The 19264-nt window shown below is 40.3% G+C and overlaps 1 protein-coding gene across 3 annotated transcripts in view; it reads right to left on the bottom strand.

Annotated features, from left to right (window-relative positions):
- Window positions 1-3289: 3289 nt before the first annotated feature.
- The window catches only part of RACGAP1 (Rac GTPase activating protein 1), a 32917-nt gene continuing 16942 nt past the window's right edge, over window positions 3290-19264 (bottom strand). For all 3 annotated transcript variants that reach the window (XM_059935865.1, XM_059935864.1, XM_059935867.1), the window contains exons 3-17: window positions 17184-17386; window positions 16024-16160; window positions 14999-15068; window positions 13276-13329; window positions 12509-12589; window positions 11608-11725; window positions 10993-11123; window positions 10172-10336; window positions 8881-8976; window positions 8595-8793; window positions 6789-6894; window positions 6481-6613; window positions 6231-6366; window positions 4746-4854; window positions 3290-4435 (exon numbers count right to left, since the gene is read on the bottom strand). In XM_059935865.1, coding sequence (XP_059791848.1) covers window positions 4360-4435; window positions 4746-4854; window positions 6231-6366; window positions 6481-6613; window positions 6789-6894; window positions 8595-8793; window positions 8881-8976; window positions 10172-10336; window positions 10993-11123; window positions 11608-11725; window positions 12509-12589; window positions 13276-13329; window positions 14999-15068; window positions 16024-16160; window positions 17184-17386 — 1814 coding nt within the window. In that variant the 3' untranslated portion in view covers window positions 3290-4359. The remainder of the gene's footprint in view (window positions 4436-4745; window positions 4855-6230; window positions 6367-6480; window positions 6614-6788; window positions 6895-8594; window positions 8794-8880; window positions 8977-10171; window positions 10337-10992; window positions 11124-11607; window positions 11726-12508; window positions 12590-13275; window positions 13330-14998; window positions 15069-16023; window positions 16161-17183; window positions 17387-19264) is intronic.

Raw genomic sequence — 19264 nt, forward strand, 5'->3', positions numbered from 1 at the left:
TGGACACAACAGACAGGCTTCCTCTTCTCAGAGAGCACTGGGCCCTGGGGTTGATGAGAGAGAAAGCTGAACAGCCCTCAGAAAGCCCTGGCACAGAGCGGGCTGCTGAAGAGAGATCACTTGAAGACTTCTTACTCAAAGCCAGATGGTGAGCATGAGACGGGGTGAGAGCTAATGCCACTCAAGGGGAAAGCCAATAAGCTAATCCGCTGACACGTCTCTCAAAGCAGGCCGATGGCTTTCGCTCAGAGACTTGCCTGTTTTTGGCTCTAAGCTTCAGAGCACACAAAACGCTCACGGGTGGTCTGACAAAACAGACTCCCACCAGGAGCAACCTCAAGCTCCTCCTCCACCAGCTCATCCTCCTCCTTCCACACAGAGCTCAGCCCCGGGCCACCAAGCCCAGGTCCTCCATCCTACGAGACAACAACCCAACGTTAAGACATTCTCCTATCCCACTGCTTTTCCCAGCAGCCTGGGCCTTCCTGCTCTTTCTGGGTCATCTGTTGAGAGCACATAGGCACATCCACATACAGCCCTGTGTGGAATTATTTACATACCTAATAATATATTAACAGGCCCCACGAAGCTGAGGAAGTCTGAAGCAGCAAGCACCACAGCTGACCTCCAGAGCAGGAGCTGTAACCTCCAGGTTCTAATCCCAACTAAACTATAGTTTATGAGAATTTGAGCCAAATGACCTCTCTGAATTTTTCATCAATTGGGATCATATCACCTATCCCGCCCACCACACATGGGTGTGCCGAGGTCAAATAAGATGATAAATGGAACCAACCAGTATACTGTAAATCACCATATTATATTTCCTAGAGGCTTTGTGGGGAATCAGTTCTTGATTCCATCTTCATTGATGACCAGAGAAGATATTAACTGGCAAGTGCTTTATGAGAAGTCTACATATCCATTTACATGTGTCTAAGCCTAACACACAGATGGTGTCCAGCCATGTGAGATGCGAGAGTAATGCTGTATAAAAACAGTGCAACTAAATGAGGCCTGGCAAGTTACAGAGGGAGAAGGTATACAAGAGGAAAAAATTCCTGCTTCCAACTCTGTGTCCCTGAAAAGTGGCCTCCTTTCCCATCCCACACGACTGCAGAGGACAAGGCTCCCACACACTGCAAGGTTATTCTTGGTGACGTCAAGCTGTCTTCAGCCTGACTTCGTGAACAGAAACCATCAACAAATACAGACTCTGAAAACGAGAGTCTAATAAATTACACGAGTTAAGGACCTCTTGGCCTGGGACCTTCACTTATTTACAAAATATACCAGCTACAGGGAGCAGCTTTTTTTAAATTACTAAATTCTTAGGTTAAGTGGCCACTCTCCAAACCCCGTTTATACTAAAAGCACAATGACTAACATGCCCTGACTCTGCATGCTTAAAAGCTTTTCGCACCAGTGGCTGAAGCCTGAGTCACAACTGAGATTACCATCAAAGCACATTGATCGAGAACCTACTGTGTGAGCTGTGCCAACTTGAACACTGAACTCTGTGCCTGCCACCCTTGCTTCTCAGATCTGGACGCCACAGCAGCTCCCTTCCCCGCTCCTGCTGAGAATCTAAGAAAAGGTGATGCATGATTAAGCAAACTGGTCAGTATTCCTGGCACAGCAGTTGGTCTCCCAAATGCTTTCCAATAGGAAACCATATACCATACGTATATGCGTGTGTGTACGTCTGTCTACCTACCTGAAGCATGAGGTGGGCAGAGAAGCCCTATAAAACAAAAACAGCAAGCCTGGGATCTCTGCTCACTGCACTCACACAGCACTCCTTGTCACTTTGTGCTGCCTGATAACTTAAGCATGAATTTAGGAACTCAAGACCCCTTTCAATGCCACAGCGTCAGTTCATAGCCAAAACTTACTTTTTTCCCCATGGTAAGTCAATTGAGTATCCTTGTAGTCCTCTGATGGAAACATATGATGCCTTCTTGCCCTCTATTTCTGCAAGCAAAGAATTCACCTTCTTAAGAAAAAAATCGTTAAATGCCAATAATAAACACAAATTGTTGCTGCTAAATCAAACCATGTAATGCTTGCCCAGTTAAATAAGCATTAAACTTAGGAAGACTTACATAGATTGATGGAGGTGAATGGATTTAAAGATGTGAATATTCCAGCTATTAGCAAGTGGGGTAATAAAGCTAAACTGCATTAAAGACAGAGGAAGAGGAAGCATCAGAAATGGTTAGGAGCAGGAGGTGGGGTGACACCCACTCCAAAGCCCCTTCCATAGATCTCACATCAAGGGAGCATAATTTAATTAAGAAAGCCCTCGAAATTCAAGCTGTTCCACATGAAGTACTGTTAAAGAAGTTGAAGGTTGGTACACATTTCCCTCTGCCGATATCAGAATTATTTTCATGGCTAAGGTCTCTTGGCCTAGCCCAAAAACTGAGCAACTGGCTGCCAACATTTGACACACAGGACCATTTCCTTTTTCGTTAATGGGCCATCAGTTCCTGCATAGCGTCATCTTGCCTTCACTCACATTATACGATCCATTTACTGCCTCTACGTTAGCGACTTAAAATGCACCTTGGGGAGACACCACAGAACAGCAAATACGGAGCCAGGCCAGCACTAGGCTTGCAGAGACATAAGAAAGGAGATGGCATCTAGAACAAAGTTTAAAAAAACAACAAAACATAACAGGCCTGTGTGTGTGTGTGTGTGTAAAGGGGGGTAAGGGGAGACAGGACCCATCTTCTGTCGATTTGCTGAGGCAGATGGGCCCTGCTGCGAGAGCTGCCACCTCCTGGGAAAAAAGCCAGTAGGTTGCCTCCTCTCTCCTCTATTAAGCCTGCCACTGTTTACGTTCAATCTCAGATACATTCTGTTCACCAGCCTCAGAGTTCCAAGTGCAGGTGCCCTCAGTTAATCATCCCAGCTCACTCCGGAGTCACTTCCAGCAGTGAAGGATGTTCCAGGCAGTGAGCCAGACAGAATCGTTTGGGTTGTTGCTGTTGTGGTTGTTTTTCTGCACCATTCTGGTCCCTAAAGACTTGTTTAAAAAGTTTGTTTTTTGTTTAAAGTCGTTTCTTCAAACAAGAGGGTAAGAGGAAAAATCTAGGACTTCAATTTGGACAATGAAAGAGACTGAAACGAAGAAACAAACTCCTTGTGGTGGTGAAGTTGGGAGAAGGTGGTGATGGGGGAGGGGAGAAATGAATGATAGACTCAGGACACTTTGAGGAAAAATATTCCTAAAAAAAAGGAATTTAAGGTTACCTTCCAGGGCAAGAAAACCAACCTCACATTCATTTTGAAAAAACTATTTACTTTTTTCCAAATATTATTCCAAATACATGTTTTACAGGCCACTATGGGTCAGAAACATTCTCTAAAAGAAAGCATTTTGATAGACATTGGAAATAATTTTAATAGAAGAAAAAGCTCATATTTATCTAGATGTAGCTATGTTACACAGGAAGATTTCAGTATCCAAAGTGCAAAGACAAAATAACTGTGGCTTTTCTTGCCACTCAAAATATTGACAATCCTCCCTTATAGCCTACTCTTAATTGTTAGTTGGGTACCAAATAGATGGTACACTGACCTTTAGAAGCAGGGCTTCTAAATGGACAAGGGGGTGGGGGGTGTCAAGCACCAGAATGAATTCAGTTTAAGAACAAACTGGCTTTGAGCCCAACCAAACCCAAAGTCCAGCCAGAGGCCCATTAGAAATAAATATAAATTGTAGTATCACTTTTACAAGGTTGTACCACTTAACACTATTAAAACCTAATCAATCCAAATTAAAGCTAAGCACACTCCCATTATTAATTCAGTCCTCACCGTACCCCATTTCTATGAAGGCTCCGTGTTATAGCTCAGTTCACAATGGGGGAAGGGCAATTTCCAAGTTCTCGAAGGAGCCATCCTAAATCTTCTGTCAAAACCTTTCTTTACCCTGCCCTCCCACTCCCCACCCTGAGACAAGTCAGTCTTTCCAAAGAGGTAGGGCTTCTACCAGTCTCATGGAAATTACATCAGAGAAAGGTCATTACATGAGAGAATTTGGCTTTAAGCCAAAGGGACGTACCCCCAGCCCCCAAAAGAATCACAACGAATTTCATACCCCACTTCTACCCCGTAAAGATCTCCCATCTAAAAGCTCCCAATGACAGCACAAGGTGTTGATATTACACTACTTGAGGAGAAGGAGATATATATAGTTTTCATAAAGCCCCCATGCACAATTAAACTTGATTAAAAGCCTGGAGAATGCTAAAAGTAGTAATGAGTACAGGAGGCTGCAGAGCAGAGAGTACAGGTGCGCCCTTCCTTGCAGTCAGTAAACGCTGGCAAGTAACAGGAGACGTGACTTCACTTGAGCAATGGAGAAGCAAAAAAGTTGCCTTGTCGTCCTAGGTTGGTGGCAGACTTGCTTTTGCTCCCAAATCTAAAGAAAAAGAGAATGAACTGGAAAAGTATTCTATAAAAAATGATAAATAAACAACTATAACATTATTTGACATAATCAATTAAAGTAGGAAACCCTCAACAACTACTCTGTAAGCTACTATTTGTCACCTGAGATGAGGGAGAGGAAACAGTAAAGACCTTCAGACCCTTTTTAAAAAGAGGCTTTTAAAGTCGAGCTGCTAGCTAAGATCTAATTCAATTTTTCTTTCAGTAAGCTTCAGCATGATGGGAAAGAAGTCTAAGGAAGCGGTCATTGTTTATTTCCTGAGCAGACCAATTTTGCATACCTGGGAGTGTTCTTGGTGAAGGTGGAGCGGACTCTCTTTGACAGGGAGCTGGATGAAGGAGTCTTGAGGAGCTGATGCTCAGGAGTGGTCACAGGCCCCAGTAAACTCACTTCAATCAAAGGTAAGACATATTTTTAAAGGAAGGGAAAAAAGAAAGCACTCTTGCAGGCAGCCAGTATTAAGCTGAATATCCTGTGAAACACTTAAGAGCTAAGGTTAGAGACCTAGCAAAGTCCCAGAGGTCATTTTTGTCATCATTTTATAACACACCAGTATATTTTTTTAACTATGCAGGCAACTGCTCAACGAGTAGCTGACATTCATTTTCTGAGTTAAGCCATTCTCACATTCATTTTCTGAATTAAGCCATTCTCAAACTCCAAACTTCACAAATCTAACATCTATTTGATTTTTCCCTATACTAGAAAAAACAATATGCTCCCTTAAAAAGGAACTTGCAATAATGAAAGAACAGGTCTCTGAAGCCAGTGAAGTTGGAATGAAACCAGCCTCATATATTTTTGGTGGCAGTACAAACTGGCAAAAGCCTTTAAAAACTCAAGTTGGGGCTTCCCTGGTGGCACGGTGGTTAAGAATCCACCTGCCAATGCAGGGGACACGGGTTCAAGCCCTGGTTCGGGAAGATCCCACATACCGCGGAGCAACCAAGCCCGTGCACCACAACTACTGAGCCTGCGCTCTAGAGCCCGCGAGCCACAACTACTGAAGCCTGTGCACCACAACTACTGAAGCCCATGCGCCTAGAGCCCGTGCTCCCCAACAAGAAAACCCATCGCAATGAGAAGCCCATGCACCGCATGAAGAGTAGCCCACACTTGCCACAACTAAAGAAAGCCTGCGTGCAGCAACGAAGACCCAATGCAGTCATAAGTTAAACACATAAATAAATAAATAAATAAATTTTTAAAATCTATATTAAAAAAAGAAAGAAATAAATCAAGTTGGTAAAACATACCAAGAAATAAAAATGTTTAAAACCTTTAATTCGGTAATTCCCACTCCTGGGAATTTATCATTAGGGAAAAAAAAATGGTATATACATATAATGTTGATGGCATCACTATATGTAATTATGAAAAGTTGAAAAACAACATCAATACCTAATAGAATAAGCAAATTCTAGTTTACAACCATAAAAATGATAAATAAGATCATACAGTAACAGAGAAAGTTCTCACAAAATGCTAAGTAAAATAAGAAATAATTATATCTAAATTATTCTATCTATATTTTTTAAAAATATCTATATGGGTAAAGAAAGAAGGAGAATATGGAAAAGTGAAAAAAAAATTAGGATGGAACTGTACAAATTTTTCTTTAATGTTAGAATTCTCAAAATTATTTTAATTTTATTGAAGAATATACATTTCAAACAGCTCTAGCAAAGGCAAGGAGAGGGCCCCCGACCAAAAACCAGAGAGGGAGTCAGGCCCTTTAAAAAGCACACCTTAGGCCTTACCTTACCTTTAACATCTGGGGTCTGTGGTGTTGAAAAGGCATTTGAGTTTTCGATGACATGCATGGGGTCAATGTTCTCTTGTTCCACCATCATGAACTGACTCCAGTATTCCAGGGGTAGTGAAAGCAGGCGCTCTACCACCTAAATGCCACCAAATATGTTAGCAAACTTCCAAAGCTCAGGGCTTTTACCTCTCACCATTCTCTCCTGTTATGTTACACAAGTTCATGTATATAGACATACATGCTTGCTTACCTTGGGTTGACGCTTGATGTCCTGTAACATTATCACTGGATCTGGATTGGGCACAGCATGGGCAACTATTGTAGGGCCAAAGACTTTAGCCAGATTTGCAACATCCATTTTAGTGCTTGGGCTCTGAGCCACTCTAAGTAAAAGAGCATTAAATTAGAAGACTTGTCCCTCTGCTTAAAAGCAGACCAAAATATAAGATCTATAGGAAAACAATTCACCCCTCACATTCCCTCCCTAACACCCAACCCCATTCTCTTCCCCTTGGCAAAATTCCCTGACTCCCAGAGACAAATTTCTGCTCTACTCACCTCTGCAAGTGAATCATGAGGAAAGCTAATGTGTCTCTGTTGGCCTGGGGCAGTTCACTAACAGCCTGGTACATGGCAGCTATGCTGTTGTCCTCATCTGTGATTTCTATAAATGAAAAGAAAGTACCAAGAGGCCTAGACTTCTTTCCTTTGACAGCGGGCTTCCCAGATATTGATCACAAAGTCTCATCTATACAGTAAGCTTCTGAAACTTCTGATTAAGTTCATGACTGCATCAGACTCTAGTTTCATTAACAAGCAGGATACTGGCCAACAGCTCAATATTAGAAATCAGAACTCTTAAAAAACCAGCTCTTGCAGTTAGGGAAAGCAGCTGGAAACTCATGTTTCCAGGAATGCAGACATATAAGTGCAGTGACTACAATTATTAAGAAGGTATTTGTTCACAAAACATGTTAAGAGCCTACTATGTGCCAGGCACTGTTCTAAGTGCTCAGGATCAAGCAGAACTACCAGAGGAGTCAGTCAAAAAGCAAATACCTATCAGGCAGTGATACATATAATAAATAGTAAGGCAGGCAAGAAACTAGAAAGTAATGGTAGCTGTTCTTTCTGACAAGGTGGTCAGGAAAGGTGTTTCTGAGGACAAGCTATCCAAAAAGAAACCCGAAAGGAAATAAAGGAGCAAATCATGCAAATCACTCCAGGCTGAGACAACACACATGATGGCCTCGATGGGAGTAAGCTTGGTTATGTTCTAAGAACTGCAAGAATTCCAGTGTAACTAGAAAAGAAGAAAGGAGGGGAAGGGTGTTGAAAGAAATGTTGTTGCCAGGACCCAAATCATGTGGGGTCTTTGGGGCCTGTTAAGGACTGTGGATTTTATTCTGAGACTTTTGGGAAGACTTTGGAGAATACTGAGGACAGAAGGGACATTACTTAACTTAAATTTTAAAAGGACCACTCTAGCTTCTGTGTGAAGATTATACTGTAGAGGGCAAGAGTAGAAACAGGAAAACCAGTAGGTTCTTACATCACTCCAGGGTAAGAGAGGTCAAGATAATAATAGGAGTGACACATTTTAAATTTAAGATATATTTACAGGGCCTTTGTTGACATGATTTGCCAATGGATTAGATGTTGGGCATGAGGTAAAAAAATCAAAGATGGCTCCAAGTTCAAAAGGACAACCTAATTGTGATCAAATTTTCGACTGATGTGGTGTACTGTTAGTATTTTTAATTTTTAAAAATACAAAAATAGGTCTGGTTTTCCTTTCAATTTAAATCTGCTGTTCCGAAAGTAGAGAGGGAAATCCTATCTAGGTTTGAGTAATTAGTAATAAAGATGGTTTCCAATTAAAAAAAAAAAAAAAAAAAAAAAAAAGGACAACCTAAAACTTGACCAAAAAAACAACACAAAGCAACAACAAAAAAACCTGTTAGGATCCTATACAGTTTAGACAGGAAGAGGAGATAGGCAAAGGGAACATGGATATAGTTATTCATCCATCAAAGTATTTGAGCATCTGCTATGTTTCAGGCACTGTACCAGGCAGGGGATAAAACAGGAAACAGAAAAGTCAAAAATTCCTGCCCCCGTGGGACTCACATTTAAGGGTTTTTTTGTTTTGTTTTTTTAAATTTATTTGGCTGCACCGGGTCTTAGCTGCGGCTGCTGGGTGCAGGATCTTTGTTGCGGCACGCGGAATCTTTCAGTTGCAGCATGTGGGATCTAGTTCCCTGACCAGGGATCGAACCCAGGCCCCCTGCATTGGGAGTGCGGAATCTTAACCACGGGACTACCAGGGAAGTCCCACATTTAAGTATTAAGATCTGCTCTTACCTGCTGCTTCCATAAAGGTCTTGTTTAGCCGAAAGGTCAGAAGGGGTTCTTTGAGGTTTCGAAGGAAGTCTTTCAGGAGGCTACAGATAGCATGGATGTCATCCACTTTGCTGAGGAGGGGTACAGTTTTCACTCTGAGGAATTTCTCTTTCAGCTCTTTTACTGTCCGGTCACAGCCTGAGATCCGATACAGGCCTGTCTATTATCAAGATGACACTTTCAGTTAAAAACCTCTTAATTACTGACACAAGTAACAAATTCACCCTCTCCAAGGGTGGACTCTTACCTCGGTCAGCCCTCTCTGCTCAATCTCATTTACACAGTGGACAACAATTGAAGGGATCATTGGAGAAGTCTGGGACACATAATCTGCCAGCATTCCCTGAAAAAGGCGAGTTTAAAATTAGTATTTACACCACTTAGACCAGCAGATGAAGACCAATGGAAAGAGCCATCCCCAGACTAATATTCAGGCTGGGACATCATGTTTACTTTTAAATTCCTCTTCCCAAAGCATGTATTAAAACAAAGACTCAATTATTTTCCTACCTCCACACCAGGACTGATTTATGGTCACATATACCACACTCTTGCATGAACAAGTAATAAAAGACCACTAGCTACAACTCTGTCCCTGCTCCTCTTATAGTCAAGGACATCAGAAAGAAAGCAATAATGAGATCACAGGTATGGAGTATAATATAAACTAATTTATTACTCTAAAAAAGAAAACCTTTTCTATACTGTAATTAATCTTAGTAAGAAAAATTATTTAACACAACTAACTCACAGTTGATCATGACACAAACCTATCTGTAGGAGAGAACTCCATGGTTCTATATTAGAATACAGAAAATTTGTAAAAAATTACATGCATGGATAAGAACTCTAAAGAAAAGTAACCTTTGATTTGCTGGAGGCTGGGTAGCAGCATAGCCATTTTGTTTTGATTCTTGCTAATGTTGCTTATAACAATAATTTCTTAATCAAACTTTAGAAATAATCTAATCTTAAGAGCATAGTATGGAATATCTCTAACATAAGAGAAAGAATATTCAAAGATGAAATTACATGATGGCTGGGATTTGCTTCAAAATAATTCACTGAACAGGGTGAGGAGGAGGAGATGGGGGTATTAATAAATCAAGACTGGACACGAATCAGTGATCGTGGAAGTTGAGTGATAGGAGCTAGCGTTAGTTATACTAATCTCTCTACTTTTGTATAAGTTTGAAATTTTACAAAATTGGATGGGATGGGGAGGGGAAGGAGGAGGAGGAGGAAAGGAAGGGGGGGAGGGAAGGGAGAAGGAAAAAAGGATGAAAACAAGGAAAGGGAGGGAGAGAGAAAGGGGAAGGGAGGGGAGGAAAAGGAAGAGGAATTTGGTTTAGAAAGGTTACTAAACAGACAGACAAACCCAAACAGGATTCTGCTGCAGGTTAACATTTTATAATTTCTATTCATTATTTGTGGGAAAAAATATATGTGGCATCATTAATTTTTGAAAAAAATGACCTCAAGCTTTTAAAAGCTAAAGAAGCCATAACACAGTGATGGCTCCCACAGGTCATACATACTTCTCCGATCTTGACAGGTGTCCCTATCAGGGTAGGAATGCAGGGAAGGGGACAGCGGTCCCGACATTCTGGATGAGAGACCACACGACAGTCTCGACACTTCAGAGACAGCTTGCCAAATTTTATTCGCTTTCCACATGGTACACAAGATTCCGGTTTAATAACCTGAGGATGAAACAGGAAGTGGTATGAATTAGAAAATTATCATCATATCAACCGATGTTTATTAAGGACTTAGCATGTGCCAAACAACTTCCTCATCCCTTTACACATATTTACTTGTGTAATTCTCACAATAATCCTAGAGAATAGGTTTTGTTTTTTTTAAGATAAAGAAACAGAAGCAAAAGGAGGCTAAGTAACTTGCATAAGGGCATCCAGCTGCAAGGGATCACTGTACAGTAGTGGAAAGAATTTGTTGGCAAGGAGTCAGAAAACCCCCATGTTAACTTTGCTACTTACTATCCTGTGGCTCAAGCAAGTCACTTAATTCCTCTGAGCCTCAGTCAGTTTGCTTGGGTTTTTATGAGTAAATCAAGTGGGACAAAGTTAAAACGTGCCATGTTCAAGCATGAAATGTAAATACACATCACTAAAAAGCAACAACTGCTTCTGAAAAGTTGCTTTCTTTTAATTTAATATTACTCACAGAATGGAAAGATACACACCCTCTGTAACCCTGGAAAGCGGGATAAGAAGGAGGAAGGAAATTCGACATTTAACTTTATAACACTAAAGTATTTAAATTTGTTGCTAGTAAATATTACTCCCACAATTAAAAAAGTAGATGTGCCCAAGAGCAGCAGCAATCCCAGATTTACCGTCTTAGAGACAAAGTCATGCAGGCGCATCCCTCCATTGCTTTGTGGAGTGTTGGAGCCGTCTGTGTCGGTTTTTGGCTCCGGCTGCCTGCTGCTCAAGGTGGAGTCACTGTTCCAAGGCTGTAAAGAACCTAGAAAGCAGGCAACTCTAAGCTTTGTGTCTTAGGTATTTTGTTCCTTCTGAATTTTTTTTTTCTTTTTGTTGCACTGCATGGCTTGTGGCATCTCAGTTCCCCGACCAGGGATTGAACCCGGGCCCTCGGCAGAAAGCGCAGAGTCCTAACCACTGGACCGCCAGGGAACTCCCCCTTCTGGATTTTTACCCCAATTTTAATATAACTGGTAGATAACCAGTAATCTGTAACAATAATCAGAAGTGAATACAATGGCTATTCAAAAAACTGTTTCCAGAGAAACAAGTTATATAGTGGTGTAGGCCAGGTTAGCAAGCCAAAGGCAGGGCATGACACAAACAGTGCTGTGGCCCTCAGTAAGCAGCAGTAAGAAACTACCCAAAACATCCAACCCCTGCCTCATGAGGGTTCTAAGAAACCAATTCTCCCCAGATTTTACCAGTTGTTTTACACAGGCAATTCAGCCACAAACCCAGCGGACCTGTTTTCCTTCGGCTCCTGGTCCAATATGGCACAGTCTCAATAGTGGACACAGCTTCAATGGGCCCGCCATCATTGGGAACAGTCACTGTAGTTTTTGCAACTATGGATTCATTTCCCTGAAACAAAGGTTGTAATGAGGGAAGGATAAATCTAATTTCCCCTCTACTATAGGTGTTTTGGAATAGTTAAAAAATACCTGAGTCTCGGTCAGGACTTAAGCCCCCAGCCCCAAACACTCTTAAAGTTGAAATCTCATACTTTCAAATAGAAATACAGGTCACAGGAACATACATACAAGCAACTAAGAACCACACATAAAGCTGACAGCTGTTTACTACTCTATTCATATGGATGATAAGGATCCTATTACACAGAAAAACTTTCACTGAACATCTCTCTCAAAATAACACTGCAATGTTGACTTGGGATTTTTGATGCTTGGGGCCGCTAAACTTTGATGTGTTCAAGACCACAGTTCTCTTGGCCTGGCTATTCTTTTTTTTTTATTTATGTATGTATGTATGTATGTATGTATGTATGTATTTATTTATTTATGGCTGCGCTGGGTCTTCGTTGCTGCGCACAAGCTTTCTCTAGTTGCGGCGAGCGGGGGCTACTCTTTGTCACAATGCGTGGGCTTCTCATTGCGGTAGCTTCTCTTGTTGCGAAGCACGGGCTCTAGGCGCGCGGGCTTCACTAATTGTGGCACTCGGACTCAGCAGTTGTGGCCCGTGGGCTCTAGAGCATAGGCTCAGTAGTTGTGGCACAGGGGCTTAGCTGCTCTGCGGCATGTGGGATCTTCCCAGACTAGGGTTCGAACCCGTGTCCCAGGGTTCTTAACCACTGAGAGATTCTTAACCACTGTGCCACCAGGGAGGCCCTGGCCTGGCTATTCTTACCTGGTCTGCTGTGGAGCCAATGGAACGAGTTTTCTTTACAGGTCCGGGGGGACCATCAATGAACTGTCGGCTACTAGAACGCTAGAGATGGGGCAAAAACCAAGAACTTTAGTGCCAAATAGAAGATCTGAAGCACAAAAGATAAAATTATTCCATTGGATAACTTGGATGTAAGCCCTAGGTACCAGGACTGCAGGAAATAACAATGTGCACTCTCTCACTGCCTATTTCCACATGAAGCTTAAGTTGTACCAACACAAAAATGCCCTCAGTGCCCTAGAAGAAACAAGCAAGCTTTGGAAAAATTTAGATGACAGCACCAGAAAAAGTAGAGTGTAATCCTATCTAAGGACATGAAGTCTTTGGAAACATATTAAGGACCCTAAACAAGCACAAAGATAGATCTCTGTATATCCCATTATACACACATTTCATCTGAAGCTTACATCAGAGCACAAAAGTCCTGCATAAAAATTCATATGACAACTCAAACAAACTTAAATATATCCTTTTACTCTCCATGAATGAACTGAGAGCAGCCCAGAAGAGTGAAACAGGACGGGATCCTGTCCTGAGTTAGGACATCAAGGAACATCAATTACTGCCCCCGCAACATGGATTCTCTTGTAATCTGTGTTTAACAACAGCTAGAGCAACATGTCAGGAATGCAGTACAATGGCAACATTTCTGGAGAAAACTTTTATTGTTACTTTGTAAAAACAAACAAACACAAAAAACCCCCAAAACTAAACAAAACCATACATACCCTCTTTTCTCTCTTCTTCAGTTTAAAAGTCTTTACCAAAGAAGAATCCCAATCCTGTTGACAATTACACTGTATTAATTTCTTTCTTTGGTTAGTCCTCCCCTAAACGCTGTACAAATAAATTTACAGAGAATTTTAAAGGCCTCTTGAGTCAGAGTACCTAACTCACAATTTGGGGAGACAGAAAGGGAGGGTCTCAAATGTTATAGCTATAGAGCTGTAGTAAGTTAACATGCTTTCTTTCCAAAATTGAAGCTATTATAATAGAATCAGGAATCAATACCACAGAGGCAAGAAAAGGTTAAAGGATCAACTTCTGTCATGATTATCTTCAGCCCGGTCCTTTATTTCTGATTATTTTTGTAATTAGTTTTAGAACTTACAGAATATTGGGCACTATACTGCTGGCATTAGATGTGAGCCTTACTCTTAAGGGACTGCTATCATCTAATCAGATGTTCTGTACAATGTAGCCACTTTAAAAGTTCTAGTTTAGGTTTTACATCTCTCAATCATCCCTCCTCCTTGGGCCCTAAAAGACATTCATGTGGACACTGAAGAATTATTTGTCTTTCACTGTGGTCTAGTTTCACTTCACTCATTTTAACCATTTGCATTCATTTTTAGTAGCTACCTATGACCTCCTGATCCTGATAATCCCCGAAAACACAAAATCCAAAAACAGTCGTATATAGCTTAGCTAAATAAATTTAACCTCTCCAATTTATGGTCAAGTAATTTTAGCTACTGGTTGTTTGATTCAGCTTCAGTTACAACAGATATCACATCATAGGTCTAGCTCTAAAATCAGCTAGTAGTATATTCTAGTTTTATTACATATCCCAGACTATGTCATTCCTTATTTCAAAAAGGTGATACCTAATACTAATATCTACAAAACGGCAATTATTTCCCTAGTCAAACTCTGACAATTTGGACATAAAACCCTGCCTATGTAACAAGTAGTTGTCATTTATTTTGCTATCATCAGAAAACCAACTACTAATAACCTCCTGATTTATTGTTTTGTTTGCTAGCTTTCAGCCAGTAAAACAGGAGAGATACATAAACCAATAAACTACAAGTCTCTGGAACATCAAAGATTGAAATATCAGGAGATGACCTTTTATGGAGAAACACCACCATAAGTTACAAGAAGGGTTCTGCCCCACAAAAGCAGGGTAACAAAGAGCTTAGACAGGTGAACCACTGTTCATCAAAGCATTATCTCGTGCCTGGAAACTTTCATCAGTCTTCTGGCTGAAGTTTCAGGGCACTGGTTTCCTTCTAATTGTGAAGTATGTCTAAGTTTTCCTCAAGAACCAATTTAATTTAGAAATAAGGCACAAGTCTGTTCTCCCCAAGAGCAGCAAATAAACCCTGGCTGGATAGAGTCTTGCTAATTATTATTATTATTTTTTTGCTAGCTGGGGTTTTAATAAGTCAAGATGTAGTAATCAATTAATACAGGCAGTTCACAGATCCGTTAAATAAATTTAACCTCATGCCAAATCCTAAATTCTATATTCTCACTTCCAAAATTAAATATATAAGCCAGTCTCTTACAGCTTATATTTATATTTTTAAATGCTAGTCAGTATCTATAACATATCAACTAATAAAATAGTAATAAGGGAATTTCAGAAGAGAGGACAGGAGAGAGGTTCCTGAGGGAGCAGGGTTAAGAAAAATAGATAACTCTCAGAAATCAAGTGTTCATTACCAGCGATTCATCAGTCTTGTCAAAGCTGATATCCGATAAAATGGAACCGGATTCATCAATGGTTGACAGTCTAAATGAGTGAAACAGTAGTGTTAGAAACAAGACTGGAAAGTAAAATCCACCAACACCAGAACAAGTCACACTTGTCAGGTAACATCAGCTATTTCACAGTAGCATCTTCCCTGTGGAGATAACTACAAGCTCAAACCCTAGCTGTGGTGGGTTGCTTTTTATGGTTTTCATGGGGGACTATGTGCGTGTGTGCAGGAGCACACATGCAGCACAGTTGCTATTTTCAGCTAAGGCCTTATAACAGAAGTTGAAAGTTACAGTCAGGGGTATGGGTGCTATTCCCTGCTGAGTCTGTACTACAGGCTACTAAAAATTCACAAGGCAGATGAGTGAAGTTTAATTTGATCCCAACTGTGGTTGCTTTCTACAAGACAGAGTATTACCCAGCATTAGCTTTTTAAGAAATGAAGCCTGTACATCTTGTTAGTTATAAAGATTCCCCATAAAACAACCAGGCAACAAAATAAATAGCTCTAAAAGAGTGCTGACCTTTCCCTACGTATTGTATTGGGGGTGTTAAATTGAAAGCCTGGTTGAGACTATTCTAAATAGCGATGCAGTGGAACCAAAATTATTGTCTGGTCTTGGCTCACAGAAGGCCCTTCCAAACCAGAAGAGCTACGAGAGCTCTCTAGAGAGTAAACACTGCAAGTATTGCTGAACTGCCACTTCCACCTTTAGGTTTCTTAGCAATGTGCAAGATTAGTTATTGATGTGCAATTCAGCATCAACATCAAATTTTACCCATGATGAAACATCCTAAGGAAAAATAAAAAAATAAAATAAAGAGGGAGGCCTCTGCGCCTTTATTTCCCACACACCCTTCCTCCAAAGTCTTTTTCTGCTTTATTCAGCACATATTCCAGAAGCAGTATATCTAAGAGTTTAGATAACAAGAACTTATGACAGCTGTGTTGCTTATGATCAGATAACAACAGATGCAGTTCCCCCACCTTTTGTTCCCAGCATTGCCGCTGGATGGTTGGCCTCTGTTGAGAAAAGCCAGAGCTGATCTTTGCTCCTCGCTTAGTTGAATGCTGCCAGATGTGTCACACATGAGCATCTCTCGAATCAGCTGAATCTGTCTTTCCTACAGACCAAAGAGGAGTAAAACACCCTAACTAACCAGGGGAGAAAGCTTCACCTCAAATTTATGGGACAGGCAGACCAGAAGACATTAAAATACAGCATTATGCAAATGAGCCTTCAGGAAGGCTGCTACACCAATAGCATATTAATTCACATCAAGCCCAGGTTGTGCCTCCGATTTCTGACTTGTAAAATGAACTCCATCTAGAATAGTGGGGTTTCTGCTACAGGACTTTTGGATCAAACCGCTAATCCAAGAGAAGACAGTACTGCAAAATGAGAGTCCCAAAATAGATTTCACGTAGCAAAAACACTTTAGTGTCATCTAATTAGGACAATTATTGGCTTCTTCTACAGATCAAAGCAGCCACCCACCTTTCTAAATGGTGGAGCAAAATGCATTAAAATGGATATAAAGCTGTGATGCACTGGAACCAGACAATTTGAGCTTACTGAGGCATCTAACACTGTACCAAGATGAATTAGTCCCTCCTAGCAAAGGCTTGCCTTTGTACCATGACCCACCCTGGTACATCAGAATGATAGTGCTCTATGTTCTAGTGTTCACATTGGCTGAATACATCTATCCCTTTACCCTAAATTAAGAGCAGTGATAAAGGAAAGACTTAAGAGTTGTCCTGCCTATATCAATGACAAAGTACTAGCTATTGATATCTTATATGAGGATGTTCTAGGTAGCACTTATAATCAACAATGAGACAGATCAAATATGCTAGGATTTCTCTGCCTTTCCCCCTAATTTTAATTCTTTAAATTCTCATTTGAAATCTGTCTATTAAGTAAAAGTTTCAGGTCTAAAGGAGAAAAAATTTTTTTAATTTAAATTTCAGCCTATGAAGAATAGGATTCCTTGGCTGCAATTTCAGCTCCAATCATAGACAAACTGCTTTTAGTTCTTTAATGCAGAAGAAGAAACTGGGTATATCTGGGCAAGTGGAAACATTATCCGTTGATCTTCCCCCGTCCCCACTGTCACAGTTGTAGCATAAAAAACAATACACACCAGCTTTTCACAGTCAGCCTCAGCTCGCTGTCTCCGTTTGATCTCTACATCCACCTGATTGCGTGCATGCTTCAGCTTAACATCCAGAGCACTACGCTCAGTCTCTACTTTCATCAAAAGATCCTTGTATTTGCCCAGCTCGTGATCTGTTCTCTGCCACTTTTTACGGAAATCTTCAAAGTCCTTTGCCAACTGGATAAATTCTAAGAAAAGGGGGAAACTTTAATAATTCAAGCACCAAACAGAGTATAAATGCTCTAATAAATGAGTCCTCTGGTTAGTTTTACTCCAAATGCATAATTAAGGGACCAGCTGAACTATGGGCAAATCCATCTGAAAATAACCAGGAGTAGATCCTGGATATATGTTCATCACTCTGGATGAGAGCTTTGTGGGGAGCAATTCCTATTTCAATAGGCCAGTTACTTTTGGCTTAGCCAGTGGCATCTGCTATGGAATAAAGTAAGTCATTAGTCACCTGGCTCCAGATGTAACACTAACAGTGAAAGCTCCTGAACAGAAGGCAATGAAAGGGGATACCTTTGGGGCAGCTGTCACCCACCAGGACAGTTACAGCTATAAAACAAAAACAGCCTCCTTTAGAGTCACGCATTGCTGTGCCAGAGAGGCGTTAAACAGCAAATTCAAATGTAACTGCTGTAATATGCTCCAGTAGATACAGATTAATATTACAGATGTCTAGGCCTACAATTGCATTCAGCTATATAATTATACAAATACTGATTTGAAAGTAAAGAGCCAATTTGCTTTTGCTGTTTAACACAGCCCTGAAGGGTATGTAAACATTCCAGTTGGAAAGACAGAGGAAGAGAAGATCATACTAGCTTTGGGTGAGTCACTGATAGAGGAACATGGACTCTTTTCAAATGTCTGCAAAGAAAGTATCCCTTCTAAGGCAGCACCTCAAAGCATGATAACCCTGGTGGCATCCGTTCTTATCACCTGTTACCGGCAAAGACTATTCTATAATGCCTTACTATTCTAGTTAACCTCAATCTACCCCTAAGTTTCACTCCACCAGCATCATGGAGGAACTTTCCAAGGTGTACATCTGCTGCAGGTTAAACTAACCCAGTTTACAGCTGAAACTAGGCCAAATTGCCAAATTCACACAAAGCTAGCAGATTCTCAGGTAGTAAGGGCACTTCTCCCATTTGAATTTAACCTGAGAGCACAGAAATAATATAGTGCTTTTTTAAAGCAATTTTAATAATTTGACTAAATTTCAAGCTTACAAATTAGGATAACAATTCAATCTAGAGAAACCAAGTCTGACACATAGGGAAACAGGTTTTTAGTAAACAATCGATTTTAGCAAAACAGGATATTATGACCTAGTTATCTTAGACAATGCAAATATCAAGAATCTCAAAAAATAAAATATATTATTACAAAATTCAAATAGTTTTAAATGATATAGTGGTTTAGTTAACAGTTTGGAACACATTACTAAGGGTTTTTTTCTCCTTAACTTAAACAAAAAGAAAACAAGCAACATATCCTTTTGCAAATTTAACTATTTCAAAATTACAGATTCATAAGAAAAAATTAAAAACAAGAGCTGGTTCTTAGCCATGTTTACTCTCGCGATTCACCAAGCAATGCACTTATTATTTGTGTACTTCTCGATGTATGTGATACTTCCATTTTAAAGAATAAAGAACAGGAAACACACTTTTCAACTACACAGTCTAAAAACTTTCTAGCTCCACACTGTGGTCAATTAAATGTTTCTAAATATAGTGTTGCCTACACACTCCAGTATTTACTGAATTGAAAAACAATTTTGAGAATGAAAAGATTTTCATTTGACCTAATTTTGCTGGCTTGCTTGTTCCTTAGGATACTCCTTGAAAAGTCTTATTAAATTGGGGTTTTAATTCCCATTCATCGTTAATTGGCATATGTTACAGGTCTAACTGAATTGGATAACAGAACTGAAACCAAATAAACTATCAGTTCATTTCAAGGAAGGAGTTCCTATTTTAATAGTACAAATGGTTAAATTACTAGTTTAGTTTGTTAGACCAAAACCAGAGCATTTGCATACATGACTAAGA

Source organism: Balaenoptera ricei, chromosome 10 (genome assembly GCF_028023285.1).
Source record: "Balaenoptera ricei isolate mBalRic1 chromosome 10, mBalRic1.hap2, whole genome shotgun sequence".
In the NCBI taxonomy this organism is placed as follows: domain Eukaryota; kingdom Metazoa; phylum Chordata; class Mammalia; order Artiodactyla; family Balaenopteridae; genus Balaenoptera; species Balaenoptera ricei.